Below are 27,338 nucleotides of genomic sequence, written 5' to 3'. Positions count from 1 at the left end.
GCAGCCGTCAGCAGATGGCGATGGCTGAACCGGCAGTGTCCAATTTGTAACCGGGCCAAAACGACCTCCTCCTGCCGAGAAGGGCGTGAGGAGGACGTCCAAGCCGCGGGAAGAGGTTTCAACGCCCGAAGCTTGTTGTCCGTAAGTGCAGCCCAATCGGCATGCCACAGCGATAAAATGCGCCGACAAATGACCCTGCTACAATCTGATGAATGGACACAACAAGAAGCTGTCCGAGGCTGGAGGACCGCAGCCTTGGCCGCGGCATCTGCAGCTTCGTTCCCAGGGATACCGACATGGCCAGGAACCTACATAAAGCTAACCGGAGAACCGTCGTCCACCAGCTGCTGAAGAGAGCGTTGGATCCGGTGCACGAAAGGGTGAACCGGATACGGATCACTGAGGCTCTGGATGGCGCTCAGGGAATCGGAGCAGATGACATAAGCAGAATGTCGGTGGCGGCAGATGTAAAGAACACCCTGGTAGAGGGCAAAGAGCTCAGCTGTGAAGACCGAACAATGGCCATGGAGCCGGTATTTGAAACTTTGTGCCCCGACAATAAAAGAACACCAGACACCGTCATTGGTCTTAGAGCAATCTGTATAAATGAAGGTCATACTAATGAACTTCGAACGAAGTTCGACAAAACGGGAGTGGTATACCGAACCGGAGGTAACCTCCTTTGGGAGCGAGCTGAGGTCAAGGTGAACGCGAACCTGAGCCTGGAGCCAAGGTGGCGTGTGGCTCTCGCCCACTCTAAAGGTTGCAGGGAGTGAAAAATCAAGGTGTTGAAGGAGGCGACGAAAGCGAACTCCAGGGGGGTAGCAGGGCAGAGACATACAACCCGTATTGACGGTCGAGAGAGTCGTCAAAAAAGGAACGATAAGACGGGTGGTCGGGCATTGACAGTAGCCGACAGGCATACCGACAAAGCAGTATATCGCACCGGTAGGTGAGTGGCAATTCACCGGCTTCAGCATGAAGACTCTCGACGGGACAATTATAAAACGCTCCGATCGCAAGACGTAAACCCTGATGTTGTGTGGAGTTGAGGCGGCGTAAGATGGACGGCCGTGCAGAGGAGTATACGAAGCTCCCATAATCCAGCTTGGAGCGGACGATCGACCGATATAGGCGAAGTAGGACGGTTCGATCCGCTCCCCACGACATACCACTGAGAACACGGAGGACATTTAGAGGACGGGCAGCCAAATATGACACATGTGGAGACCAGCTAAGTTTCCTGTCAAATGTAAGACCTAAAAATTTTGTTGTCTCCACGAATGGAAGAGCAACGGGACCGAGTCGTAAGGACGGTGGGAGAAACTCTTTGTAGCGCCAGAAGTTAATACAGACCGTCTTCTCGGCAGAAAAACGGAAGCCATTGGCGACACTCCAGGAGTAAAGACGGTCAAGAGAACGCTGAAGACAGCGCTCCAGGAAACATGTACGCTGCGCGCTGCAATAGATGGTAAAATCGTCCACGAAAAGGGAGCCTGATACATCAGCTGGGAGGCAATCCATTATTGGATTGATCGCTATGGCGAAGAAAGCGACGCTCAAAACTGAGCCCTGTGGCACCCCATTCTCCTGGCGAAAGGTGTCTGACAGGACAGAACCTACACGTACCCTGAACTGTCGATCCATTAAAAAGGAACGAATAAAAAGAGGGAGGCGACCGCGAAGGCCCCATGTATGCATGGTGCGGAGAATGCCAGCCCTCCAACAGGTGTCGTAAGCCTTCTCCAAATCAAAGGACACAGCCGCGGTCGGGCGCTTCCGCAAGAAGTTATTCATAATGAAGGTCGACAAGGTAACCAGATGGTCAACAGCAGAGCGGCGCCTACGAAATCCACATTGTACATTGGTAAGTAGGCGTCGAGATTCGAGCAGCCAAACCAAACGAGAGTTAACCATTCGCTCCATCACCTTACAGACACAGCTGGTAAGCGAGATAGGTCGATAACTGGAAGGCAAGTGCTTGTCCTTCCCCGGCTTAGGAATCGGTACAACAATAGACTCGCGCCAGCATGCGGGAACATGTCCCTCAATCCAGATGCGATTATAAGTACGAAGAAGAAAACCTTTACCCGCAGGAGAAAGGTTCTTCAGCATCTGAATATGAATAGAATCAGGCCCTGGAGCGGAGGACCGTGACCGGGCAAGTGCATTTTCGAGTTCCTGCATGTGAATGGGGCATTATAACTTTCACGATTCGAGGAGCGGAAGTTAGATGGCCTAGCCTCCTCTGCCTGTTTTCGGGGGAGGAAGGCAGGGTGGTAATGAGCGGAGCTCGAAACCTCTGCGAAAAAGCGGCCGAAGGCATTGGAGACATCCTCAGGGGCCACAAGGACGTCATTCGCGACCGTCAAGCCAGAAACTGGCGAGTCGACCTTAGTGCCAGATAGCCGGCACAGGCTACCCCAGACAACAGAAGGAGTAAAACTGTTGAAGGTGCTTGTGAAAGCAGCCCAGCTGGCTTTCTTGCTTTCTTTAATAATACGACGACACTGCGCACGTAATCGTTTATAGTTGATAAGATTCGTCACTGTAGGGTGGCGTTTAAAGGTGCGTGAAGCACGTCGACGAGCACGTAAAGCGTCTCTACATGCTGCGGTCCACCAGGGGACCGGTACGCGACGTGGAGAAAAAGTAGTGTGAGGGATGGAATATTCAGCAGCAGTGAGAATGACTTCCGTGAGGTGTGCGACCTGACTATCGCAGCTTATGAAGGTTTGATTCTGAAAGGTCGCCCTGGAAGAGAAGAGCCCCCAGTCTGCTTTGGAGATGTTCCAACTAGTTGAGCACGGAGAGGGGGTATGATGCAGGAGATGGATAACACACGGGAAGTGGTCACTCGAATATGTATCAGAAAGTGCATACCACTCGAACCGGCGTGCAAGTTGGATAGTACATATAGAGAGGTCTAAATGGGAATAGGTGTGAGATGTGTCCGAAAGAACAGTTGGGGGGCCAGTATTGAGGCAGACAAGATTGAGCTGGTTGAAAAGGTCTGCTAACAGGGAGCCCCTCGGGCAGAATGCTGGAGAGCCCCAAAGGGGATGGTGGGCATTGAAGTCTCCAGTTAACAAAAATGGTGCAGGTAGCTGAGCAATAATTTGCATCATGTCTGCCCTGGTAACGGCAGACGACGATGGAGTGTAAACGGTACAAATGGAAAATGTAAAAGTGGGGAGAGTAATTCGGGCGGCAACTGCCTGCAGCCCGGTGTGCAATGTGATGGGATCGTAGTAAATATCATCCCGGACCAGCAACATAACCCCTCCATGAGCCGGAATACCTGCCACAGGGGGTAGGTCAAAACGCACAGAGGTGTAGTGTGCCAAGGCAATTTGATCGCATGAGCGTAGCTTCGTTTCCTGGAGGGCCACGACGAGCGGACGGTGCAAGCGGAGCAGCAACTTCAAGTCCTCTCGGTTGGAGCGAATGCTGCGAATATTCCAGTGAATAAGTGCCATCGTGAGAAGAAAAAGAAAAAGAAGATGCAAGAAGGGGTCACCTCGAAGGCCGCTGAGGGCCTGGCTTCGAGCGAGCACTGCCGCCGCTACCAGTAGGCTGAGAGTCATCGTCCATTGGTTCAATAGGTTCATCGGCCATCTTGTTAATGCGGCCGTGAGGGGGAGCTTCCTCCGCCGGTGAACGGCCAGATGTTCGGCTACCAGCGGTGCGGCCAGGCGAAACGGATGACGGCCTGGGGCGGCAACCGCTGGGTGGCGCAGGAGAAGAAATGCGCCGTGGCGGAGAAGGAGAACTGTGCTTCCTATGAGCCTTCTTGGAAGGTCATTTAGTGGAAGTACTGGTCGATGGCTGGGAGTTCGAGATACGTAGGAAGTCTGCACGGGACGGTTCCTTCTTGAAGGCCCGTGCATCTGACTTCTGGGTCTTCGTCTTGGCAGAAGCTGATGAGGGTCCTTGTGTCTGAGGGGTGACGGGAGCAAGAGGAGACGTCGACCGGGCGATCTTAGCAGTGGCCGAACGGACGACCGTAGTGCTGAAGGTCAGATCGCATGTCTGCGTCGCCACCTCCCTGGTAGTCAGAGGAGAGGCGAGGACAGTACTGTATTTCCCCGCTGGGAGCAGCGTGGGCTTCCTACTAGCAAATAGCTTGCGAGCAGCCGAGGTGGACACTTTCTCTTTGACCCGAATTTCCTGTATACAGCGTTCTTCCTTGTAGATGGGACAGTCGCGGAAGGACGCTGCATGGTCACCCTGACAGTTCACACAACGAGGAGTCGGAGGTGGACAGTCACCCTCATGGGCATCCCTGCCACGAGCGACACATTTTGCCGCATTAGAACAAGACTGACGAGTGTGATTAAAACGCTGACACTGGTAGCAGCGCGTAGGTGTCGGGACATAGGGGCGAACAGAAATAACCTCATAGCCCGCTTTGATGTGCGACGGCAGCTGAACACTATCAAAGGTCAAGAAAAATGTCCGGGTCGGTACAAGGTCATTGTTGACCTTTTCCATGACCCTATGGACAGCCGTCACGCCCTGCTCAGCGAGGAAAGACTGAATCTCCTCGTCAGTCAATCCGTCGAGTGATCTAGTATATACCACACCACGAGACGAATTCAAAGTGCGGTGAGCCTCCACCCGGACAGGGAATGTGTACAGGAGTGTGGCCCGAAGCAGTTTTTGTGCCTGAAAGGCGCTCTCAGTTTCTAGTAACAAGGTACCGTTACGAAACCTGGTACAAGACTTGACAGATCCGGCTATGGCATCTACGCCCTTCTGGATAACGAAAAGTTTGACAGAGGAAAAATCCTTTCTGTACGCAGATCGAGAAACAACGAGGAACTGTGGGGCAGGCGGTAGTACTTTTGACACTGGTGGCTGGTCAAGTTTCCGTTTTTGGGCAGAAGTCGAGAGAGAAGGAGAAGAGAAATCCATTGCGGAGGAATCCCCCATGATTGCCAGTGACTCCGATGGCGCGCTCCTTCCTTGTGGGGACCCTCTCAGAGGGCACTCACTCCCGCCTTAGGTGAATGTTTACACCTCAGGTCACACCTCCCGAGAAACGGACGGAGGGACCAATCGGCATGGTCGGAAGGTGTCAGCTCAGGCAATCACCCCTCCCTGAGCCTGGCCTTTACTAGGGGGTACGTGCGTGCCTTACTTCTCTACCCAGGGCGGGGAATTACGCGTTACCCCGTCACCGGCTACGCGTGGGTCGCCTTTCAGGCACGCACAGGGAGGAAGGAAGAAGAGGAAAAAGAAGGGAGAGAGGGAGAGAAAGGACAGACTGTCTCAAACGCCGAGGGAAAAAGCAAGAAAGGCAGTGAGATGGAGAAGAACAAAGAAAGGAACCAATCAAAGGAAGGAAGAAACCAGAAGAAGTGAAAAACAAAAATGACCGCAAATATAGGTCGTGGAACCGTCCGTCTCCGGACGCAGGCGCTAACTACCCCCTTGAGGGGGAGGGACTCCTTTTAGTCGCCTTTTACGACAGGCAGGAATACCTCGGGCCTATTCTAACCCCCGGACCCGCATGGGGGACAATTTGTACAGAAACCAGATGGCAGTTATAAGAGTCGAGGGGCATGAAAGGGAAGCAGCGGTTGGGAAGGGAGTGACACAGGGTTGTAGCCTCTCCCCGATGTTATTCAATCTGTATATTGAGCAAGCAGTAAAGGAAACAAAAGAAAAATCCGGAGTAGGTATTAAAGTCCATGGAGAAGAAATAAAAACGTTGAGGTTCGCCGACGACATTGTAATTCTGTCAGAGATAGCAAAGGACTTTGAAGAGCAGTTGAACGGAATGGACAGTGTCTTGAAAGGAGGATATAAGATGAACATCAACAAAAGCAAAACAAGGATCATGGAATGTAGTCGAATTAAGTCGGGTGATGCTGAGGGAATTAGATTAGGAAATGAAACCCTTTAAGTAGTAAAGGAGTTTTGCTATTTGGGGAGCAAAATAACTGATGCTGGTGGAAGTAGAGAAGATATAAAATGCAGATTGGCAATGGCAAGGAAAGCGTTTCTGAAGAAGAGAAATTTGTTAACATCGAGTATAGATTTAAGTGTCAGGAAGTCGTTTCTGAAAGTATTTGTATGGAGTGTAGCCATGTATGGAATTGAAACATGGACGATAAATAGTTTGGACAAGAAGAGAATAGAAGCTTTCGAAATGTGGTGCTACAGAAGAATGCTGAAGATTAGATGGGTAGATCACATAACTAATGAGGAGGTATTGAACAGAATTGGGGAGAAGAGGAGTTTGTGGTATAACTTGACAACAAGGGACCGGCTGGTAGGACATGTTCTGAGGAGTGAAGGGATCACCAATTTAGCATTGGAGGGCAGCGTGGAGGGTAAAAATCGTAGAGGGAGACCAAGAGATGAATACACTAAGCATATTCAGAAGGATGTAGGTTGCAGTAGGTATTGGGAGATGAAGAAGCTTGCACAGGATAGAGTAGCATGGAGAGCTGCAACAATCCAGTCTCAGGACTGAAGACAACAACAACAACAACATATTTTTTCTTCACGATGAATGCTATAAGTTGACTCGTAGAAATAAACCTTTAGAACGTCACAATACTTGCTGCAAATAGATCCACTCTTCCAAAAGCACAGAGACTCATCTGCATATATTGCCGAAGGAGCAATCCTGGATGAAATGCTACATTCATCTCAGTTACATCATTCCCCGACAAGACCTTATGCTGGAGAGCCTGCGACTTGGGAATATTAAGGTTTTGCGTTTTTTCAGTCTGTCCGCCACGCATACTTTACCAGGTAGTGGTGCGTCTGCTTAGACTAAGATTAAAGCTTGAACATAGGTCTGACACTTTTGATAGTGCCATATCGTCCTCATAATTATCAACTTACAAAATTTGATGGTACCACTCGGCTACGGTACCAGCCACATTCACAGGCAAAAAGTAATAGACACTGAGAAACTTAAGGGTTATTTTCCTGAAAGACCACAGACGCTGCTCAATTATGTGGAGAGCGGTGTAAGGTCGACATCATGAAAGTAGACTGCAATTGCAATACTTTTTTTATTTATTTTGTTTTAGACTGGGTTCAAAGCCAACTGGGTTATCATTAACGAATCATAGGCAATTCCAGCGTCCGACTGATTGGATGTAAGGTAACTGGAAAACATGAGTTAGCATGAATACCTTGGGGGCTCCAAATCTTTAAGATGCGGTAACAAGCAAGAAACAAAGTTTCCATTTTATCGAAGGACACGTCTCTGGGCACACGAAAGCACAGTTTCAAAAGCATTTTAGAAGAAGGGGCAACTCACGTTAGTTTCGAACAGAATGAGGAAATAGTTTTCAGATTTCACAACAAATCGTCCTGGAAGGCTTGTACTAGTCAATAATTATTATATGCTTTGGCTTTCTTAGAACTAATAATGTACGGATACGTCTATCTGAAGGGGCAGAATGTGTGACCTCGGTTGTCAATGAGTTTTTAGACGAGGGAGGGAGAGAGAGGGGAGTGCGAAAGGAGAGACTGTGTGCATAACTCCCCTGCACCTCGCAGGGCAAACCTTCCAAAAATAATTCCCTAATCGACGATGAGCTATCCACCTATAGATTTTATACTTTTTATGTGTATATTACAATTTCTACTCTGCTTTTCGGCAAAATTCGAATTCAGAGCGCAACGGGGGAAAAAACGCTAAGTGTTTACGCAAATCTAGAACAAACTTGACGGACTCACTTCATGAAAAATTCTTTAGGCTTGCTTCTGTCTAATCTATGGTCTTGTATTTTTCTTAAAAAAAATGTAACAATTATTTTGATGATGACATTCCTCCAAAGAACAATTATATCAGGGATAACGTAGCAGTAAATATTGTATCAATTTGTTGTCTTATGTATTGTTGACAGCTTTGTATAAAAGTAATCATAACTGAAGGCATGTTTCGTTAAAAAAATGTAAAATATGCACATTCAAATTTAATGTACGTCAAATGACATCAGGGCCAAACACTAACAAATGCATAAGTACATCCACAAACAAAATTAAAATCATCTGCACAGTGCCAATACCGAAAGTAGTGACAGTTTGTTTCCTGGCTATACGATGGCTATTGACAGTATCTTCAAATTCTGCAATGTTCAGAAAAAGTAACTTCACCTCTCTCAATGTAACGCATTACAAAATGGTACTTGAAACTTATGACTTTTCTGCTCCTCTCTAGCAATCCAGCTAACAACCGTCAAAAAATGAAAACATGTAACAGGTGGCTCACGCAACACAATTTTTTGCTTTCGATATTTGCAACAGAAAATAACAGAAACGTGGGTGAAACAAATCATTAATGGAATTAATAGTTACAGACCGAGTGATTCTCATCAATGGTACATCTCACTACACATGTTAAAATCTTAACAGCAATCATTTCCATACCAGCTTCGCTCCCACATAAACATGTGTTACATTTATTGCTACTTACCTGACCTTGTAGGGACTCGTTGTAAATAGAGAAAAAGTATTGAAGGTATATTGTCGTCTGGTACAGGTTGTTTAACAGTCCACTTGATACCGTATATTTACTGAACTACACAGACTCTAGCCCGGGACATGAAACGTCATTCAAACAAGCAGACACACTGCCGTACATAGAAGTTTTCAAAGATGATAGCCAAGTTGTGGTAGCGTCAGAGACCTTCATTTCACTCTAGTGCCGAATATGTGCGAAATACCACTACCGCCCTAGATGTGAGATTTTAATTCGTTAGTTGAGATATTTATGTCGGTACACAATAAAGTTTCTGCTCGAACTGTTTCAGATGCTAATGAATTAAAAATAAATGGCTATCTAAAATATGAATGAACGCAATGTCCACTGGAAGATCCAGATAATTTTGAATTTAAATAATTGTGTAGCGTTAATTTGCAAATTAATGTATTAGAAATCACTTACGGCTGATTTTTCCCGTATCAGTATGATCATGCAATGCACATATTATCTTTGCAAATTACTGCCACATTAACTCAATATGGACACCACGCGCAATGTTGACAGTTGTGAATGGGAGTGATATGAAATTGTTGTTGATGGTGTATTTGTTTATGCACACATATGTCTTAAAGCAGTAAACACTCGTATATCGAAACTGATGTGCTGCGAAATGTCGGCGAAGAATCCACTCAGTTTATTGTGATTTCTCTAGCGGGATTAGAAATTTTGTGCTTTATGTAGTTACCCAACTAAAATGAATGCTTAGTAAGTATAAGAGTACCGTCTCCACCTAGAAATACAAGAAATGGTCATGAGAAGACCTATTCAGTTATTTATTTGTGAGCTTTCTGAATAACATGTGTTTTTATGCAGCCGGACGAATAGTGGTTGTAGCGGTACGGCGTATGATCGGTGGGTTGAGCAGCACGGTGCAGAAAATACCAATAAATCTGCACTAACCAAAATGCAACATCAGTACTGGGTAACAAAGGAAACGGTGTTTCGGAAACTGGGGAAAAAGGAAGACGAGTGTATTGTTGCATCAGACGCAGAGTTAGACGCAAAGTTAGAATTATTCCGCTCCATTCAAGAAAGCTGCCTTGTTCTTCAACGAATCATTGATAAATATCAGGAGAGGCTGTGTAGTAAGTTGACGTTAATATTGAAGCAGTAGTAGCATACTGTTCCGAAATGACTTACTTTAAATGTGTGTTGTTCACAGCTTTAGCCCAAGAAGAGAACTCTATGGGACGATTCCTAAAGGAAGCCGGGAAAACCGATAAAACCAGAGCTGGGAAAATGATGACTGCAGTTGGCAAATCTCTTTCCTACTCTGGACAGCAGCGTCTAACCCTTAGGGTACCACTCTTACGTTTGTATCAGGTAATATTGTCGATAGGAGGGTAGCTGCATTGCTTAGGATTTGCGTTTATATCTTTTTCTAAACGACATTTTTTGATTAGGAAGTGGAGACATTTAGACATAGGGCCATTGAAGATTCACTGCAAAATGTGAATGGAATGGAAAAGGCAAGAACTGAATATCGTGCATCTCTAAGCTGGATGAAAAATGTATCACAGGAATTGGATCCTGATACATACAAGCAGTTGGAACGTTTCCGGAAGGTACATAACCTTTCATGCTATGTAATAAAATGTAACATTGCTTTTTTGTAGTATATACCCCAACATTCAAACATTTGCTTTTTCCCCATTTTATCCCAATATTCAAACATTTTCGTTTCCCCCTTTTTACACAGTGCCTCTTGTGATATTTCCATGTGTGTCATATTCGGTTAAGTTTACAATCATTTATTGTATGCAAGCCATACTGCAAAACTTCAATGTATTGAAACAACAGCATTGTTAAGCACCATTAGCTACTTAATGCATATAAAGGAAGTAAGTAAGTTTAGAGTTAATGTTCCATATACAACGAGGTCATTACAGTCAGTGCACAAGCTCGTACAGGGAAAGGAAGGGGAAGGTAATTGGCTGTGCCCGTTCATGGGACCCATCCAAGCAGCTGCTTTAAGTGATTTTGGAAAATCATGAAAAACCTAAATCTGGTTGGCTGGACAGGAAATTGTCATCATCCTGAATGCAAATCCAATGTGGTAACCACTGCGCCATCTTGCTTGTTTTAATGAATGTAGTCGTTAAATTATATTAGTTAGGAAATTATGGTGGAGCCACAGTTAAGCTATTTAAACCATTATTTGAAAATGCAACAATTCACTAGAACTTAAGTTTAGTCCAGAAGTATGGGGGATGGGGAGGACATTACTTCCACTAACATACAATCTGCCCACTTTTATTATTCCCTCCCACCCTCCCTCCCTCCCCCGCCCCCTCTCCCTCTTTCCCCCCTCCCTCTCTCTCCCACCCTCTCGCTCTCTCATTTCAGTACTTATTTCTTTCCCTCCATCCCTCTGTCTTTCACTTTGACATTATGTCATCTCTGTAATTTTTCTGGCATGCTTACCAGTGTACCATCTTTGACCTTCTATTCTGTATGACACATCCGTCTTCATCTTTTCTTCCTCTGGTCCTCACAACAGATGTGTCACACATCACTCTCATCCCGTGGTCTATTCATTTTGTCCCCTAGGAATTTCTCCCTTTTTTTTACCTATTCCATCTCCTGAAAGTATGTATTGACCAACTCTTCTGTCTATTTGGTAGACATTATGCCTGTTGGCTTTTGTCTTGGATCTTCAGCTGACATTTTTTTAATTTCACTCACTCACTCACTAAGTAGCTTCTTTTTCTTATTTATTTTTGTGAATATCATTATCATTTTGTCTGGCTGGAACAAATGTCATCCCTGGTTATTCTATTGTATGTACAATTTCTGCTTGCTCCATTGATATTCCAGAATAGTTCAGTCAAGAATTTCCTTTCACAAATAGAATGTCTTTTGGTATAATATAAAAGTTTTTCATTCCATTTCATGTAACTTACGTTGGCATTAGGGAAGCGTCCGATTCCTCCCGTCTGCTTTGACCCATGATGGAAATACGGAAGCTTCCGATCCCGGCCGTCTGCTTTGACCCATGACGTCGCAAATATGGCGGAAACAACCATAAACCACGATTCCAATATGGCGCATATAAAGTCGTTACGTACACATTATGAGGACGAAAATACGTCGAAAAACAATCAAACACACTTTCCACAAAAAGCCTCATGACACTAATGGGACAAGCGCGGGAAATGGGGTGTTTTTGGGTGGGGGCAAACTAAATATAAACAAATGTAGACACCCACCCCCATACAAAACCACACAAAACGACGAAAAAAACGTCATCACAAAACTCCCCAAATACCACTAAACACTATATAATCTGGAATCGCACACTTCCCTTGACCTATATAACTCAACAACAGTTCCTGATCCCATAAATTAGGATCAAACACTTCCCTTGGCCTATATAGCTCAAAAACATCTCCCGATACCAATACCAACAGACACAGCCACTCATTGAGATCGAACACTTCCCTTGACCTGCGCACTGTTAATTTTATCTGTCATATCCATTCCTGAACAAAAACAACAACCGATTAATTTTGCTAAAATTATCACGACGTACAGCGAACAACACTAAATTAACCTTCACACAAGATCGCTAACTCACTGAAACGAATTCCACTACAAACACAGCCGACACTCGAACAATTCTGGATAATGAGCAAAAGCAAACTGAGCCCAATACACCACACAAATGAAAACCTTGAACATACCACCAGAGAGCACAACAGACCACAACACAACGACATCTACAAACACGCCACACTCACAAACCAAACTCCGCGCCGTCATGATGTCACACACGACAACACCCTTACGTCACGGGTCAAAGCCGATGCGTGGGATCGGACACTTCTGTCAAGGTCAAGGGAAACGTCTGATTCCACTTTTGGGAACTACAGACGTTGGTTTTTTGGTATTGTGGACTTGGTTTGAGCAATACTGGTCATGTGAAATGTATGATTCCTGTTGGTTTTATGGCTGTAGCATTTTGTTGCAAGTTGAGTTTAGTTTGTCCCTGTCCTAAACCTCCATTGTCTACAGTTGTCCCTTTAGCTTCATTTTATTGTTAGAGTGCGATATTTTTCTGTCATTTTTATTTTTTTCATATTTGTTGGAATGTACATGTAGTGACAATATTATTGCCATTTTGTATGCACTGCAACTAGGTGTTTCCACCATACTGATGACATCACATGACCAGTATTGCTCAAACCAAGTCCACAATACCAAAAAACCAACATCCGTAATTCCCAAAAGTGGAATCAGACGTTTCCCTTGACCTATGTAGTTCAAACGAAGCCTTCGATACCAAAAAACCAACACCTGCTATTCTGAGAAATGGAGTCTGGCATTTCCCTTGATCTATGTAGCTCAGATGCAACTGTCAATACCCACAGGCAAACCACACCTACATAAATCACAAAACTCCACCAAAACCAAAACTCCACCAAAACCAAAACTCCAACAACTCAAAAACCTAGAAAACACCGTATTAAATAGGTCAATTATAACGTGACAAAATACCATAAATATAAAACAGACAAAACATCAGAATTAGTATAGAGTAAAACCAGAACAAACACTAATTACTGACAAATGCCTCTAACTAAAATCACCCAGGCTGGCTGGGGTGTGTGTGCAACTTACCCCCCCCCCCCCCTCCCCACACACATACAAAGTAATAATAACTCACTGAAAACAAAGCAAACACTTACAAATCCATGTTACTGCACTGACTACACAGACTCAAAGAAACCCACATTACCACAGTGATAACCAAGACTCAAATGAACCCAATGCCACATGTTAAAATTAACATGTCAACATCCACCATCAACCATCAGAGGGCGCCATCAAATACAACAATGTGAGATTTACAAACACAAACCAAATCAAAAACAATGCTTCATACTGATGTCACACACCCCAACAACATCACGTCACGGGTCAAAGTAGAAGGGTGGAATTGGACCCTGCCAGTGGCCCCTTATGTTCTCCCTAACCCACATTACTTTTTCAATATGGCATGCCCAACTTTTGTATCACTGTGTAAGGAAACATTCTGTTACATTATTCTTTCACAAAGCATATTGTGTCATTTTTAGCAAAAATATTCATTGACTTTTTTTTTTAGTGCTACTGAGCAAACAGAATTTAATGTCTCCTTAAAAAGTGCCATGGAAATACTGAAATGCCACTTTCCTAATCCTATAAATGAGATAAGCATTTCTTCTGTAACTGGAAATTAATTAAAGAGAACTATTGTCTCCTTAAAAAGCAAAGGGTCATCAGGTGTAGATAATATTTCTATTTAACTTCTAAAAGTGAAGTTTTGGCACCCATATTTAATGCTTCTATGAATAAGGGTGTCTTGCCAGACAAAATTAAGCTTGCTGTAGAACTGCCTCTCCACAAAAAGGAAGAAACAAAACAAGTTACACAAAGTTTGGCAACCATATTTAATGCTTCTATGAGTCAGGGTTCTTGGATAGTTTGGTTATGGGTTGACAAAGCCAACAAATGTGAAACTAAAAAAATCTGGTTGTAGTGACAGACTGTCCATAGCTTAGTGTATTTGAAAACATCACCAGTGATATCATGTTCTAGTCACTGTATTTACGACATTTGTATCGGGTTTCCTACATCACTGATAAAAGCTGTGAGTCGTATTGAATATTCCTCTTTATCCCAGTATTCTTGCATTAAATATATATGTAATTCATTGTCAAATAACATCAGAGGCCTGTCAAGTTACATTGCATTATTTAAAAATAAAATAAAGATATTTTTACTTCAGAAAACCTTTTATTCATTTGATGAACTTTTTAGGAGACACCTGTAGACTTTTGATGTATATAGATTTTTATTGTTTGTTTATTATGTGTTATTGGTCACCATGTTCGAATTCTTATATAGTGCTTTTTTCAACTTTCATCTGTTTTTGTTCTATTTTTATGTTTTTGCTCTACTGCAATTTTTCTTTAAGTTTTGTACTTTACCTCGTTACGTTTTCTATATACTTCACATTTACATATTTTTTTGACTTGTTCCACATCCTAGTGTTTTCACATATTAAATGATAAATAGAATATGTATGTAAATAAATACTCAAGGTACCATTTCACTGCCATTTTGCATGTTTGCAATCAGTTGATAGTTCTTTTTCCAAGATAATTTATTGGATTCTGTATGTCAAGAAATCCTCTGCACCATCAAATATCCAATCTAATCAGTTTGTAGCATTGTATTTCCCTATCATCTGATAAAGTTGTGACTACGTATTGAGTCAATACTTCAACATCAAATAAGACAGAATATGAGTGTCGGAGTGTCTGTGACTTCCAGAATATGAAAATGAAGAGAATTAGCTGGGTTTCACATTTCTGATTTTGAACTGTGGGTTGGCTAGTGAGGATAGATATTTCTGATTATTGTAAATGTTCAAAGGAAAGAACACAATAATCTTTAATCAAATTTTAAAAAGACATGCATAACATTATTCTTAGAAAATGTATTAAGGAATGCAAAAGACATTGGATTAATTGTATACAGAGATATGCATCTATGAAGCAGAGGTTTCTCTCAAATGTCACTTCCCTGGCATCTTAATCATGCTAAATACAGTAATAAAAGCATTCCAAATTGCAATTTTAAATATTCAAACTGAACACATGGTACTGAGTTGGTGAGAATTTCTGCAGATCGCTCATTGCCTAGTGCATGCTCTGTGACTAATTGGCCTTCTTGAATTTTCTCTCAGTTTTAGTGTGTGCAAATATCAGTGGCCTCAATATCTTGTGAAATTCAGGATTTTTGGCTAGTTTGGTGGCATTTGCATTCCAAACAAGAAGAACAGGAACAACATCCAGTGGTGAACTGCAAACTGAAAGATCTTTCTGTCATGTGAAGCCAAGCAACCATATAATCATCATCATCATTGTCATAATCATCATCCAGTGGTGACATTCCTTCAAAGAGTTTGAATACCCATATTGCTTCTCTTGCCCTTTCACTGGCAGCCACATATTCTGAATCGGTTATTTACAGTGGTCTGCTTTGTTGCTGCTTACTTGCGTATATAATTGCTCCTACACAAAATATTGCAACCACATCTCTAACTGAATGTCAAGTTGCTGGATCACTGGCATAGTTGGCTTCACTATGTACCTCAGATCTTCTGTTTGCACTTCTAGCTTTACAATTCATATCAAATGATGCTGAACATTTGATATCCTTGAGAATCCTTTTGTACTAAAGATCAATGATTCTCTAAAAACTTTGATGCGTGGCTCGCTATAGATGCTGTTTTGGGCCTTGTACCAACAGGTAAATACTTAAGACAGCCAACTGTTTCCCAGTGTGAAGCATTTGTTGGTTTATCATTGATCAATCCATCTGGATGTAGATATTGCTCAGTTGGATTTCACACAGAACTTGCCTCCATTGTGTTAAATCATCAAAGCACGTCTTTAACATATCTTTCTTGATTGATCTTAAGTGATCTACTCTCTTGACATATAATGTTTATATTTCAAAAATATTCTAGTGGCTCAACAGTAATTGCAAACTCATTTTGAATTTTCTTTGATAAAACCTCAGTGTCCTCCTACGTATTTACAGATTTTAATCCATCATGAACACGAAGAATTACCATCACTACATCACTGCAGTCTTTTCATAGAATGGGCAGGGATCTGGCTTACAATCCACAAGTCAAAGATTTGCTAGAGACAGCTTTCGTACATATAAGCTTTCATGAACCTCACACACCCCATTAGTCCCCTCAGTAAATCCCTCAGGTTCCTGCATATATCGAAGCGTGCCAAAGGAAGGTGTTTGCTAACAGAAACATTCATAATTACTGAAATTGTATCATATTTAGCGTTAGGACTAAAAATTTCATTATGGTCATATCTTCTTGTTGACCAAATCCACAAACAACTAGTCTTGCCTTATGGTGATCAGTTTTACCATCAACTTTGTGCTTAATTCTATAAACCCAAGATTTGTATAATGGGCTTACGATCTGGTGGCAGTGGTAACAAAGTCCACAAAGCATTTTCCTCCACTGAGGCGATTTCTCCATCCAGTGATTTTCTCCAATGCTCATGGGTTACAGACTTAATAACCTTTGTGTAATTTTTAGATCTGTTTATTTCAGCCAGTGTCATTTCAACAGAAAGATCTGGTTTCTTCAGTTGTTGCTTGTTTTTCGGTTCTCTCTATCTAAAACTTGCTTCTGTAGGTCTGATTTTCATCATCCATGTCACTAGGGAGAAATACCATTGTTCTTCCAGTTTTCTCAGATTCCGGGACTACATCCCTGCTCCATCCAAAAATATTAAGCTTTTTTACCTGTATTGTCTTTCCAATGAATACCTCACAGAGTGTTCTGCTATTCACGTGACTTGTACCAGTACTATTTAGCAGGTAAAGAGTCATGTTTACCGTATCCTGTCCAAAAGCTTAGTCAAACCCTGTACCAGCAACATGGTTCGAGCTAGTTCTACAACAGTTCTGTTGGTACATACAGTCAACACATTATTTCTGCTGTAAAGTATAAGCAGATAAGCAGTAGTTAGTACCTCACTTAGACAATGAATTAACACCATTTAGTTCCAGTACGATAGACATAGAGGAATTATGGACAAAGCTTAAACAAACTGTAAATTATACTCTAGAGTAGTATGTGCAGAGTAAGTGTATTAAGCATGGAAAAGAACCATTGTGGTTTAACAGTGAAATTTGAAAAAAAAAATGCTGAGGAAGCAATAGTTGTTGCACACTCAGTTCAAAAGAGAATGCACAAATAACGACAACCAAAGATTAGTAGAGTTTCATGTGTATGTGAAAAGATTTATGCGCGAAGCATACAACTACTACCACTGTCATACCTTAGCAAGAGATCTGGCAGATAACCTGAGAAAATTTTGGTCGTAAGTAAAATCGCTAAGCGGGTCTAAGGCTTCCATTCAGTCCGTTGTTGAGCAGTGTGGTGTTGCAGTTTAATTTAGCAAAATTAAAGCCGAAGTTTTAAATTTCGTGTTCAAGAAATCATTCGTGCAGGAGAATCGTATAAACATATCATCATTTGACCATTGGACAGACTCCCATATGGACGACGTAGTAGTAAGCATCCCTGATGGTGAGAAACAATTGAAAGATTTGAAAGCAAGTAAGTCACCAGGTCCAGATGGAATCCCAGTTCAGTTTTAGAAAGGGTAGTTTATGGCATTGGCCCCTTACCAAGCTTGCATTTATCGCAAATATCTTGCCCAACACAAAGTCCCAAGCAACTAGAAAAAGTGCATGTGACTCCTGTATATTAAGAAGGATAAAAGAATGGACCTGCAAAATTACAGACCAATATCCCTAACTTCGGGTTACTGCAGAATCCTTGAACACATTCTGAGTTTGCATATAATAAACTTTCTTGAGACTGAGAAGCATATGTCCACAGATTAGCATGGCTTTAGAAAGCATCATTCATGCAAAACTCGTCTTGGCTTGTTCCCATGATATACTGTGAACTATGGATGAAGGGCAACAGGCAGATCCCATATTTATAGATTTCCCAAATGTATTTGATATGATGCCCAACTGCAGGCTGTTAATGAAAGTGCAAGTGTATGGAATAAGTTCACAGATATGTGAGTGGCTCGAAGATTCTTAAGTAATGAAACCCTGTATGTTGTCCTCGGCGGCGAGTGTTCATCAGAGACAAAGGTATTGTCAGGAGTGCCGCAGGCTAGTGTGATAGGATCGATGTTGTTCTCCATGTACATAAATTATTTGATGGACAGGGTGGGTAGCAAAAATTTGCAGTTATTTGCTGGATCTGTACCAGATTGGATTAAAGGAAGACATCAAAGCAATTCAGAGGTGAGCTGCTAGATTTGTTTACCGGTAGGTTCGAACCATACATAAGTATTATGGAAATGCTTCAAGTAATCAGGAGATGATTAATAGTGTTACAGTGTACCCTCTGTCATGCACTGTATGGTGTCTTGTGTAGTATCTGTGTAGATGTAGATTCATGATGATGAGTTGTAAGCCATTTCATCTTATTCAGTCTCTCACTTCAGTGTTGCCAGATTCCTGTCTGCCGTCACATTAAAATGCTTTAGGTGATTCTTCACAAAAAATTCTTCACACTGCTCAATATTTCTACAATCCTCACTGCAGTCTAATGCTTCTGCTTGAGAACTATACCATGACAGGTAAAGCACAGAAAATATTCGGCTCCTCCCACTCCATAGGCACACACAGGTCTACATGAATCATTTCTCCAGGTTGTGTAGAACATTGCTGTCATGACAGAAAATGTCTCCAGTGCTTCAATTTAACATGTGCATCACAAAATTCTTTCCCAAAGTCTTCAGCTTCAATGCTACACGGTCTTAGAATTTTTTTAACATGACTTTTGTTCTGATGACCCAAGTGTTCAGCCAAATTTGCAGAGATTCTTGTGTTGTAAGATTGACATCAGTACTATAAGGATAAATTGATCTTGTCACTCGAAGCAAATTCCTCAGTAAGTTGCTGCTTCATATGTCTCATGCTTTTACAACCTATTGTTTTGGAACCCACATTTGTCTTTTGATGAATGAAAGTTTAATCCCTCGCCCATAGCAGATGTTATCAAAAAGAGATTTCTTCATCCTTCCGGAGTATACAAAACATTGGCCATATGGCATAACTTCCACTCTCCATTGACAAAAGCGTCAGATAAATAGTCCCTTTTCATAGTGCACTCATAGTCATCTCATTGTGCAGTGGTGTAGCAAACTCAGTTCTCTTAGCCATGTGATTCATCACTCCGTAATCAGTGATCCAGGAGTCCTCATTCAGTTCTGCACTCGTTACTTCTCCAATAAAATTCTGGTCAGGTAGTTCACTTTTATTTTGTTTAAGGAAACATTTTTATTTTTCTTTCACACTTGGACATATTTATAATGTAGCCAGGTACACCACATTCAGAATATGCAAGCTGCTTTTTGTGTGTTGACTTTTTTATTTATTTGATAGAGTAACATTGCTGCCAATGTTGCAGTCTGCATTTCTCTTTCCTTGAACTTTTCCTATGGTAGCCAACAGTGTAACTAACTCATCTTGTTTGTCCCTCTGATAAGCACAAAGAATTTCATTTGGTGTTAACGTATCCATTAACTTTTTTAAATATCTGTTGATCTTCTTTCTTGCCCACCATGACAGTCATGTTTCATAACTGTCAGGCTGTGTGCAGGTATTCAGATCAGTGATGATTCATCAGGTTTCATATTGAGTTGCTGCAAACGAAGAGCCAAGTTTTTAAAATGAGCAAGATGTGTCACTATGTCATCACTTCAAATTATATGAAAATTGAAAAATTCTGACTGAACTGAATGTGCTGCTTGCTTTGTTTTTTTGTTTAAAGAGGCTTATAGCTTATCCCACATCTTGCGCACTCTCGTTAGCAAGCACCAATGTCATGACTTTTGTTCCAACAGTTCTGTCAGTGATCTGACTCACCACACTAACAGCTTTATCTCACATTTTTAGTGCTGCATTAAACGCATCTATTTGTGTTTTTGTAGCATCTGCCCATGGAGCTGCTGTTTTTTGGCATGTCGCCAATATACATCTCGTATATGCCTTCTGATGCACGTAGTAAGCTTTGTACAGCAAACTTGTCAGTGGTATGAACTGGGAGAAGTGCTGGAATTAGGTTGGCTTTGGTTGGAGGGATTTGTAGAAAAGCAGTACCATTTCCCCACATCCCGAATCCTTCCACTACCACCAAGAGCCAGCTACAAAAGGGTGCCCCCCCTTCAGCACACTGTACTGCCCTGGACTGGAGCAACTGAACCACATCCTTCATCAGTGCTTTGATTATCTATCGTCATCGTCTGAAATGAGTGACATCCTACCCAAGATCCTTTCCACCCCCGTAAAGTGGTGTTGTGTTGCCCACCCATCATATACAATATCATAGTCCATCCCTGTGCCACTCATGTGTCCAATCCCTTGACTCAGGGATCATGTCACTGAGGAAGACGAATGTGCAAGACCTGCCCGATCCACCCACCCTGCACTACCTACTCCAATCCTATCATGGGCTTTACTATGCCATATGAGGCCAGGCCACCTGTGAAAGCAGCCCATATCATAAACCAATTCTGCTGCAGACACTACAGAGCTTTTCATGTCGGTACAACTACCAACTAGCTGTACAGCAGGATTAATGGCTGCCAAGGACAAAGTTGACCACCCAGTGACATAATATGGAGCTGAGCATAACATGCTGAGTTGCTATGGCTACTTTACAGCCTGGGCAATGTGGATCCTTCATTCCACCACCACCATCTCTGTAGTAAGCATGTGTGAGCTATCCTTGTTACACATCCTTCCTCACAAATTTTCTTTTTTTCTCTGTCTTGTAATCTCCTGCCATTAATGTCTCCACGTCACTTTCAGCATGTGCCATTCCCCCGGCTCTGACAACAGTACATCATGTGCTTGCAGTTGAGATGGCTTAAGAAGACCCCTGAAAGCTCACAGTGCTGTCACCAGCTTTCAACTGTGAAGCGCTATGGCAACATTAAGATGTTGCCATAGAGACATTTACAAAATCACATTAAGTTATTGGTTGAGGTAGGCTTGTGAACATGCCGCACCCAATCCACTGCAACTATGAAGAATCAACTTACGCCAACCCAACTACAGCATGTGTATCTGACACCTCTCGCTCCTGCATTCCTATCTGGCAAACTGGTTGCCTCCCTCCGAGCCACTAACCAAAGACCTTAACCCCTCTCCTGCATTCCATCTCTACCAACCTCACTTTACACAATCCTCTGCCGAATGTAGCCCACCAGCTTAAATGCAGCAGCTGGCATTGTGCTTCCAGCTTCTGTGCGTCCATGCGTGCCTGCACGTATGGGTGGGCATGAGCTTATGGGTGGGCGTGCGCGTGCTTTTTTGACAAGTGATCGCCTTTACTCATGAAGTATTTTTGGCTACACCTCTTTGATATTCATTGTATATATGAGCCCAGTAAGTCATTCATATAACTGTATGTATAAATAATAGGAAAAGAGGGACTAGGGAGGAAACACTCAACATCTGTAACATGTAGCATTACCTGCAAAATTACTGTATAGTAATTTGTCTGGTTGTGAAGAATTGTTTTCAGTTTGTTCCTTCTGGCACTATCATCAGTGTACATCATTAAATTAATATTAAATAATATCAAAGCTTACATCCAAGGAGACTGATACAACCTGTTACCACTTCTTTCGCAACATGGGGCCAACTTCTGAAAACTATTACAAAACATATGGCACTGTTGCTGGAACTTATTTATGTTTTGTTTGCTGTGATTTCCTCTTGCAAAATGTTCTTAGGAGGCCAGAAGTATATTTCAGTTTGAAACAGATTCGAAGATGGTGATGGAACTACAGTCCAATAAAAATACATAGAAAAGGAGCTATTCTTAATAAGTGTCAGCTTCTTGAACATGAAAAGGATGCAAATGACAGCTTTTAAAACTACAGGTTATTTCATCTGACAGTTGAAGTGAAAAGGAATTAGATAGGTTAGGTTTTAACATCCTAATAGATATTGAATATAAGCCCAGATTGGGAAAGGATTGAGGAAGAAATTGGCCCAGTACTTGTCGAAGTAATATGTCCAACATCTCTCTCAAACAGGTTAAGAAAAACACAGAAAATTTAAATGTGGGTACTCGGGCATGTATTTGAAGTACAATCCTTGTGAATTAAGAGTCCTGAAATGAAATCATGTGGGAAAATTGATAGTTCAGTAATTAAGTAAGAAGGATGCAAAGGATCTCTTCTCTGATCTATTTGTGTGTTTTCCTATCAGTTCACAACAAGCATCTTTCCACTTCTTATTGAGTAGTGATAATTTTTTTTTTTACTTGAAAAGTCCATGCCTCACTGCCATATGCCAATATTGGTAATACAAATTGATTGTAAACATTCACTTTAAGTCACACTGGAAGCTTTGTTCTGAAAACCATATTTAACTTACCAAAACAGTCCAACCCATTTTCTATTCTTCCCTGTTTCTTATGCTGCCCACACACTCATTATCTTCAGCTATGCTTACTACAAAAAATCCTCAATTGTTTCTCTGCCTAACTATTGATTTTTACTATTTTCAGTGTGCTATTTTAACCTAATTGTAATTGATTATGTAACCTGCTTTAAACTTACTACCTTAAGTTCTTCTATTCATTGTTGTTTACCTGCACTAAAGGCAAAGTGTCATCTAAACAGTTTCAGTTATATAAGAAATAATACACACATCAAAAAAAGTTTTACATCACTTCTGTTGTGAGTGTTCTGGAACCTGTACAGAAAATTGGAATAGAGATAAACATAAACATCATTTCTGCCCTTTTTATTGCTCATGAAAACCACCCATTTTATGTTGTACCACCATACAGCGAGACCTTCAGAGGTGGTGATCCAGATTGCTGTACACACCGGTACCTCTAATACCCAATAGCATTCCTCTTGCATTGATGCAAGCCTGTATTCGTTGTGGCATACTATCCACTAGTTCATCAAGGCACTGTTGGTGCAGTTTGTCCCACTCCTCAGTGGCGATTTGGCATAGGTCCCTCAGAGTGGTTGGTGGGTCACATCGTCCATAAACAGCCCTTTTCAATCTATCCCAGGCATGTTCGATAGGGTTCATGTCTGGAGAACATGCTGGCCACTCTAGTCGAGTGATGTCGTTATCCTGAAGGAAGTCAGTCTCAAGACGTGCACGATGGGGGCGCAAATTGTCATCCATGAAGACGAATGCCTCGTCAGTATGCTGCCAATATGGTTGCACTATCAGTTGGAGGATGGCATTCACGTATCGTTCAGCCGTTATGGCACCTTCCATGACCACCAGTGGCATACGTCGGCCCCATATAATGCCACTCTAAAACAGCAGGGACCCTCCACCGTGCTGCACTTGCTGGACAGTGTATCTAAGGTGTTTAGCCTGACTGGGTTGCCACCAAACATCTTTGACGATTGTCTGGTTGAAGGCATATGTGGGTTGAAGGCATATGTGACATGATTCAGTGAAGAGAATGTGATGCCAATCCTGAGCGGTCCATTCGGCATGTTGTTGGGCCCATCTGTACCGCACTGCATTGTGTCATGGTTGCAAAGATGGACCCCGCCATGGATGTTGGGAGTGAAGTTGCGCATCATGCAGCCTATCGCGCACCGTTTGAGCCATAACATGACGTCCTGTGGCTGCACGAAAAGCATTATTCAACATGGTGGTGTTGCAGTCAGGGTTTCTCCGAGCCATAATCCGTAGTAGGTAGCGGCCATCCACTGCAGTAGTAGCCCTTGGGCGGCCTGAGCGAGGCATGTCATTGACAGTTCCTGTCTCTCTGTATCTTCTCCATGTCCGAACAACATCGCTTTGGTTCACTCCAAGATGCCTGGACACTTATCTTGTTGAGAGCCCTTCCTGGCACAAAGTAACAATGCCGACGTGATCAAACTGCGTTATTGATCATCTAGGCGAGGTTGAACTACAGACAACACGAGCCGTGTACCTCCTTCCTGGTGAAATGACTGGAACTGATCGGCTGTCAGACCCTCTTCATCTAATAGGTGCTGCTCTTGTATGGTTGTTTACATCTTTGGGCGAGTTTAGTGACATCTCTGAACAGTCAAAGGGGCTGTGTCTTGATACAATATCCACAGTCAACATCTGTCTTCAGGAGTTCTGGGAACTGGGGTGACGCAAAACTCTTTTTGATCTATATATTATCTTTAGCCATTGCAATGTCATTCTGATGGCTGTTACTGTTGTAATGTTCTTTGTGTCACACGTTGGATTGTAAATGTGTGAAGTTTGAAAAATATAATAAAAACATAAACTTTGAACAATGTTGAAGGCACAAAATTCTTAGGAACCATTGAATTATGATGTATTCTTTCTACCTTATCAATTATTTGACTTTAATTTCATTCTTTGAGTGTATTTTAAACCTACTTGTTTACTGTGCTCCCATTTGTTTATTCAGTTTTATTTTATTTCATTATTGTATGTGCAACAGGTGCAGACACAAGTACGTCGAAGCAAGGTCCGTTTTGATAAGTTAAAGCTGGATTGCCTTCAAAAAGTTGATCTTTTAGCTGCAGCACGATGTAATATGTTTTCTCATGCTTTGATTCTGTATCAAAATTCATTGCTTCAGTTTGCAGAGAAAACATCTAAAACATTCACCACCATCTCCAATAGCTTCAAAGGTTAGTATATATTATTTGTTTATAAAGAGATAGATAGAGTAGCTATATTGATAAAGAGGTTTAATAAAAGGCATTTACCTGTATGTAAACTTAATTGTATGAACTGACATGAGAAATAGTATCTAAATAAGCTTTTTTTCTCATTTGTATTTCAATTTATATATCCTGTGTCAAGACTTGAGTCCTTTTTAATAAATTTTCATTATATAATGAATTTTGTATCAAAGCTTGTCTTTTTGGTCAGGTTACCAGCATTATGACTTCTGTGTTGTAAAGGAATTGACAGAACCATCTTTAAAATTAGCAGAACAGATATCGGGCTCATCAGAGGACCAGCCAGTAGAGGAAGAAGATAAAGACAAGTGAGTTTCCTCATAGTTAACAAAATTGAGAGCTCTCTTTTTGAGCTATTGTTTTGTACTAAATTGTAATGATTCTACATCTTGACTCCGTAGTCCTGTATCATCAAATAGAAAGTCAGTTTACCGTGTGTATTTACATTGATCACACTGTCGCACTGAGCCTGTGCAGAAGTCAGATTTTGCATAACACTCATGTTGTTTGCTGTTATTGATAATGTATAGTCATTGATTGGTTCAACCAAGAAATTCATTAGTGGAATAGGAGGAATTGGCTACCAATAAATCTTTTAGGCTACTCTTAAACTGAACTTTACTAGGAATTAATCTTCTTATGGGTGCTGGCAATTTATCGAAAATGTATATTCTTGAATAACCTTTTTGAAAATCTTTTTGAAGATTATTCTTATTTCTAGTGTTATTCCATGAGCTGAGTTGTTTGAAAAAGAAAGAGATTATTTATGACAAAATTTAATTAAGAAATAGCTATATTGGGAAGCAATACTTAGTTTCCCAGTTGCTTGAACAACATACCTTTGCAGGATGCTCTTGAGTTACCATGAAAAATAATGTGTATTAGACACTTTTGAACTTGGAAAAGTTTAGTTTGATGTGACAAGTTACCCTACAATGATTGCTTATGACATGGAGAGTGTCACAAAGATACTGAAGGAACTGAGCTTGGAAGACTCTTGAAGATAGATGTAAACTATCCCAAGAAAGTCTGTTAACAAAGTTTCAGGAACTGACTTTAAATGTTGATTCTAGGAATATGCTACAGTCCCATATGTATCGCTCACATACGGCTCATGAGGATAATATTAGAATAATGACTGCAAGCACAGAGGCAGTGAGTCATTCTTCCCACTCCTCATAAATGAATGGAACAGGAAGAAACCCTAATTAGTGATAAAATGGGATATGCCCTCTGTGATGCATATCACAGTGGTTTGCAGAGTATAAATGAAGATTTACGTAGATTTGGGATGAAAGTACTCAAAGTAAGCTAGCCTTTGTATTTTTTATATTACATATGGCTCACAAGATCTGAATTGCAGACAAAAATGGTTTAGGCACTTCAACACATCTGTGTTTGCTCCTCTCAGTGGAATTTATTATCGGATGACACACTTTCACATTTGTTAAATAAATTCCTGATGAAATGCACCACTCTTCTTTGGATATTCTCTGTTTCCTCTGTAAGTTCTATCTGGCAAGGGTTTCGGACTGCCGATTGATCCTCAAGTATCAGTTGAATGAGAGTTTTATGAGCTACACCGAGGCATATTATACTTCCTGGGAATTCTGCCAGTATTTCCCCCCCCCCCCCCCCCCTACTTGAAATCACTCTGTATGCATACTCCCAGGTATTTAATAGATGTGACTGCTCCTTGTGATTGATTGACAATTGTATAATCATGCAAGACATTTCTTTCTGCTTATCTGTGCACAGTACTTTTGTTGAGGGTCAACTGCCAGTCTCTACACAAAGTGTTTACCCCCTGACTTTGTGACTTCTCTGTGCACACCACCATCATCCGCAAACAGACTCATGGTGCTTCTGACATTATCCACGAGTTTATTTATATAAATCGTGATCAGTAATGGTCCTATAAGACTCCCATGGGCTTTGCCTCAAGTTGCTTTTCCACATGAAGATTACTTTCCGTTAAGATTGACATGATGTATGCTATTTGCTGAGAACTCTTCAATCCGATGACAAAGCTGGTCTGATATTCTGTATTTTCCTTAAGTGACAGTACAGAACTGCACTGAATGCCATCCTGAATTCGAGGAATGTGGTATTAATCTGGGACTGTTATCCACTACCTTCTGGGTCTGTTGGATGAGCTTGGGTTCACACAATTGCTGTTTGGAGAACCAATTTTCAGTCCCCAGAAAGGTCATAATATCTGGACATAAAGTATTTTCCAAAATTCTACAACAGAGTAATGTCAGCCATCTGGGTCTATAGTTGTGGCCATCTGTTTGATGGTCCTTCTTGAAAATGAGAATGATCTGCACTTTTACTTGCAATCAATAGGAGTGCTTTGTTCCTCCAGTGCCTACGGTAGGCTGCAGCTTGAAGAGGAGCAAGTCTTTTCTCAAACTGTGTAGCATCATGGAGGTAACCAGTCAGATCCAGGTGACTTTTCTCAATTGAGTGATTTCAGTTGATTTCTGTCCCATGCTCACTTTTTTGTGTTTTTGTGGCAA

General features: G+C 41.8%; 1 protein-coding gene across 1 annotated transcript in view; it reads left to right on the top strand.

The window, feature by feature from the left end:
- Window positions 1–8,988: 8,988 nt before the first annotated feature.
- LOC126251997 (islet cell autoantigen 1) overlaps window positions 8,989–27,338 on the top strand; it is a 44,764-nt gene continuing 26,414 nt past the window's right edge. The window contains exons 1-6 of the mRNA XM_049952780.1: window positions 8,989–9,220; window positions 9,329–9,600; window positions 9,678–9,838; window positions 9,919–10,080; window positions 24,570–24,762; window positions 25,007–25,124. Coding sequence (XP_049808737.1) covers window positions 9,210–9,220; window positions 9,329–9,600; window positions 9,678–9,838; window positions 9,919–10,080; window positions 24,570–24,762; window positions 25,007–25,124 — 917 coding nt within the window. The 5' untranslated portion in view covers window positions 8,989–9,209. The remainder of the gene's footprint in view (window positions 9,221–9,328; window positions 9,601–9,677; window positions 9,839–9,918; window positions 10,081–24,569; window positions 24,763–25,006; window positions 25,125–27,338) is intronic.

Source organism: Schistocerca nitens, chromosome 4, assembly GCF_023898315.1.
Source record: "Schistocerca nitens isolate TAMUIC-IGC-003100 chromosome 4, iqSchNite1.1, whole genome shotgun sequence".
Classification (NCBI taxonomy): Eukaryota; Metazoa; Arthropoda; class Insecta; order Orthoptera; family Acrididae; genus Schistocerca; species Schistocerca nitens.
This window is presented reverse-complemented; position numbering and strand designations above follow the sequence as displayed.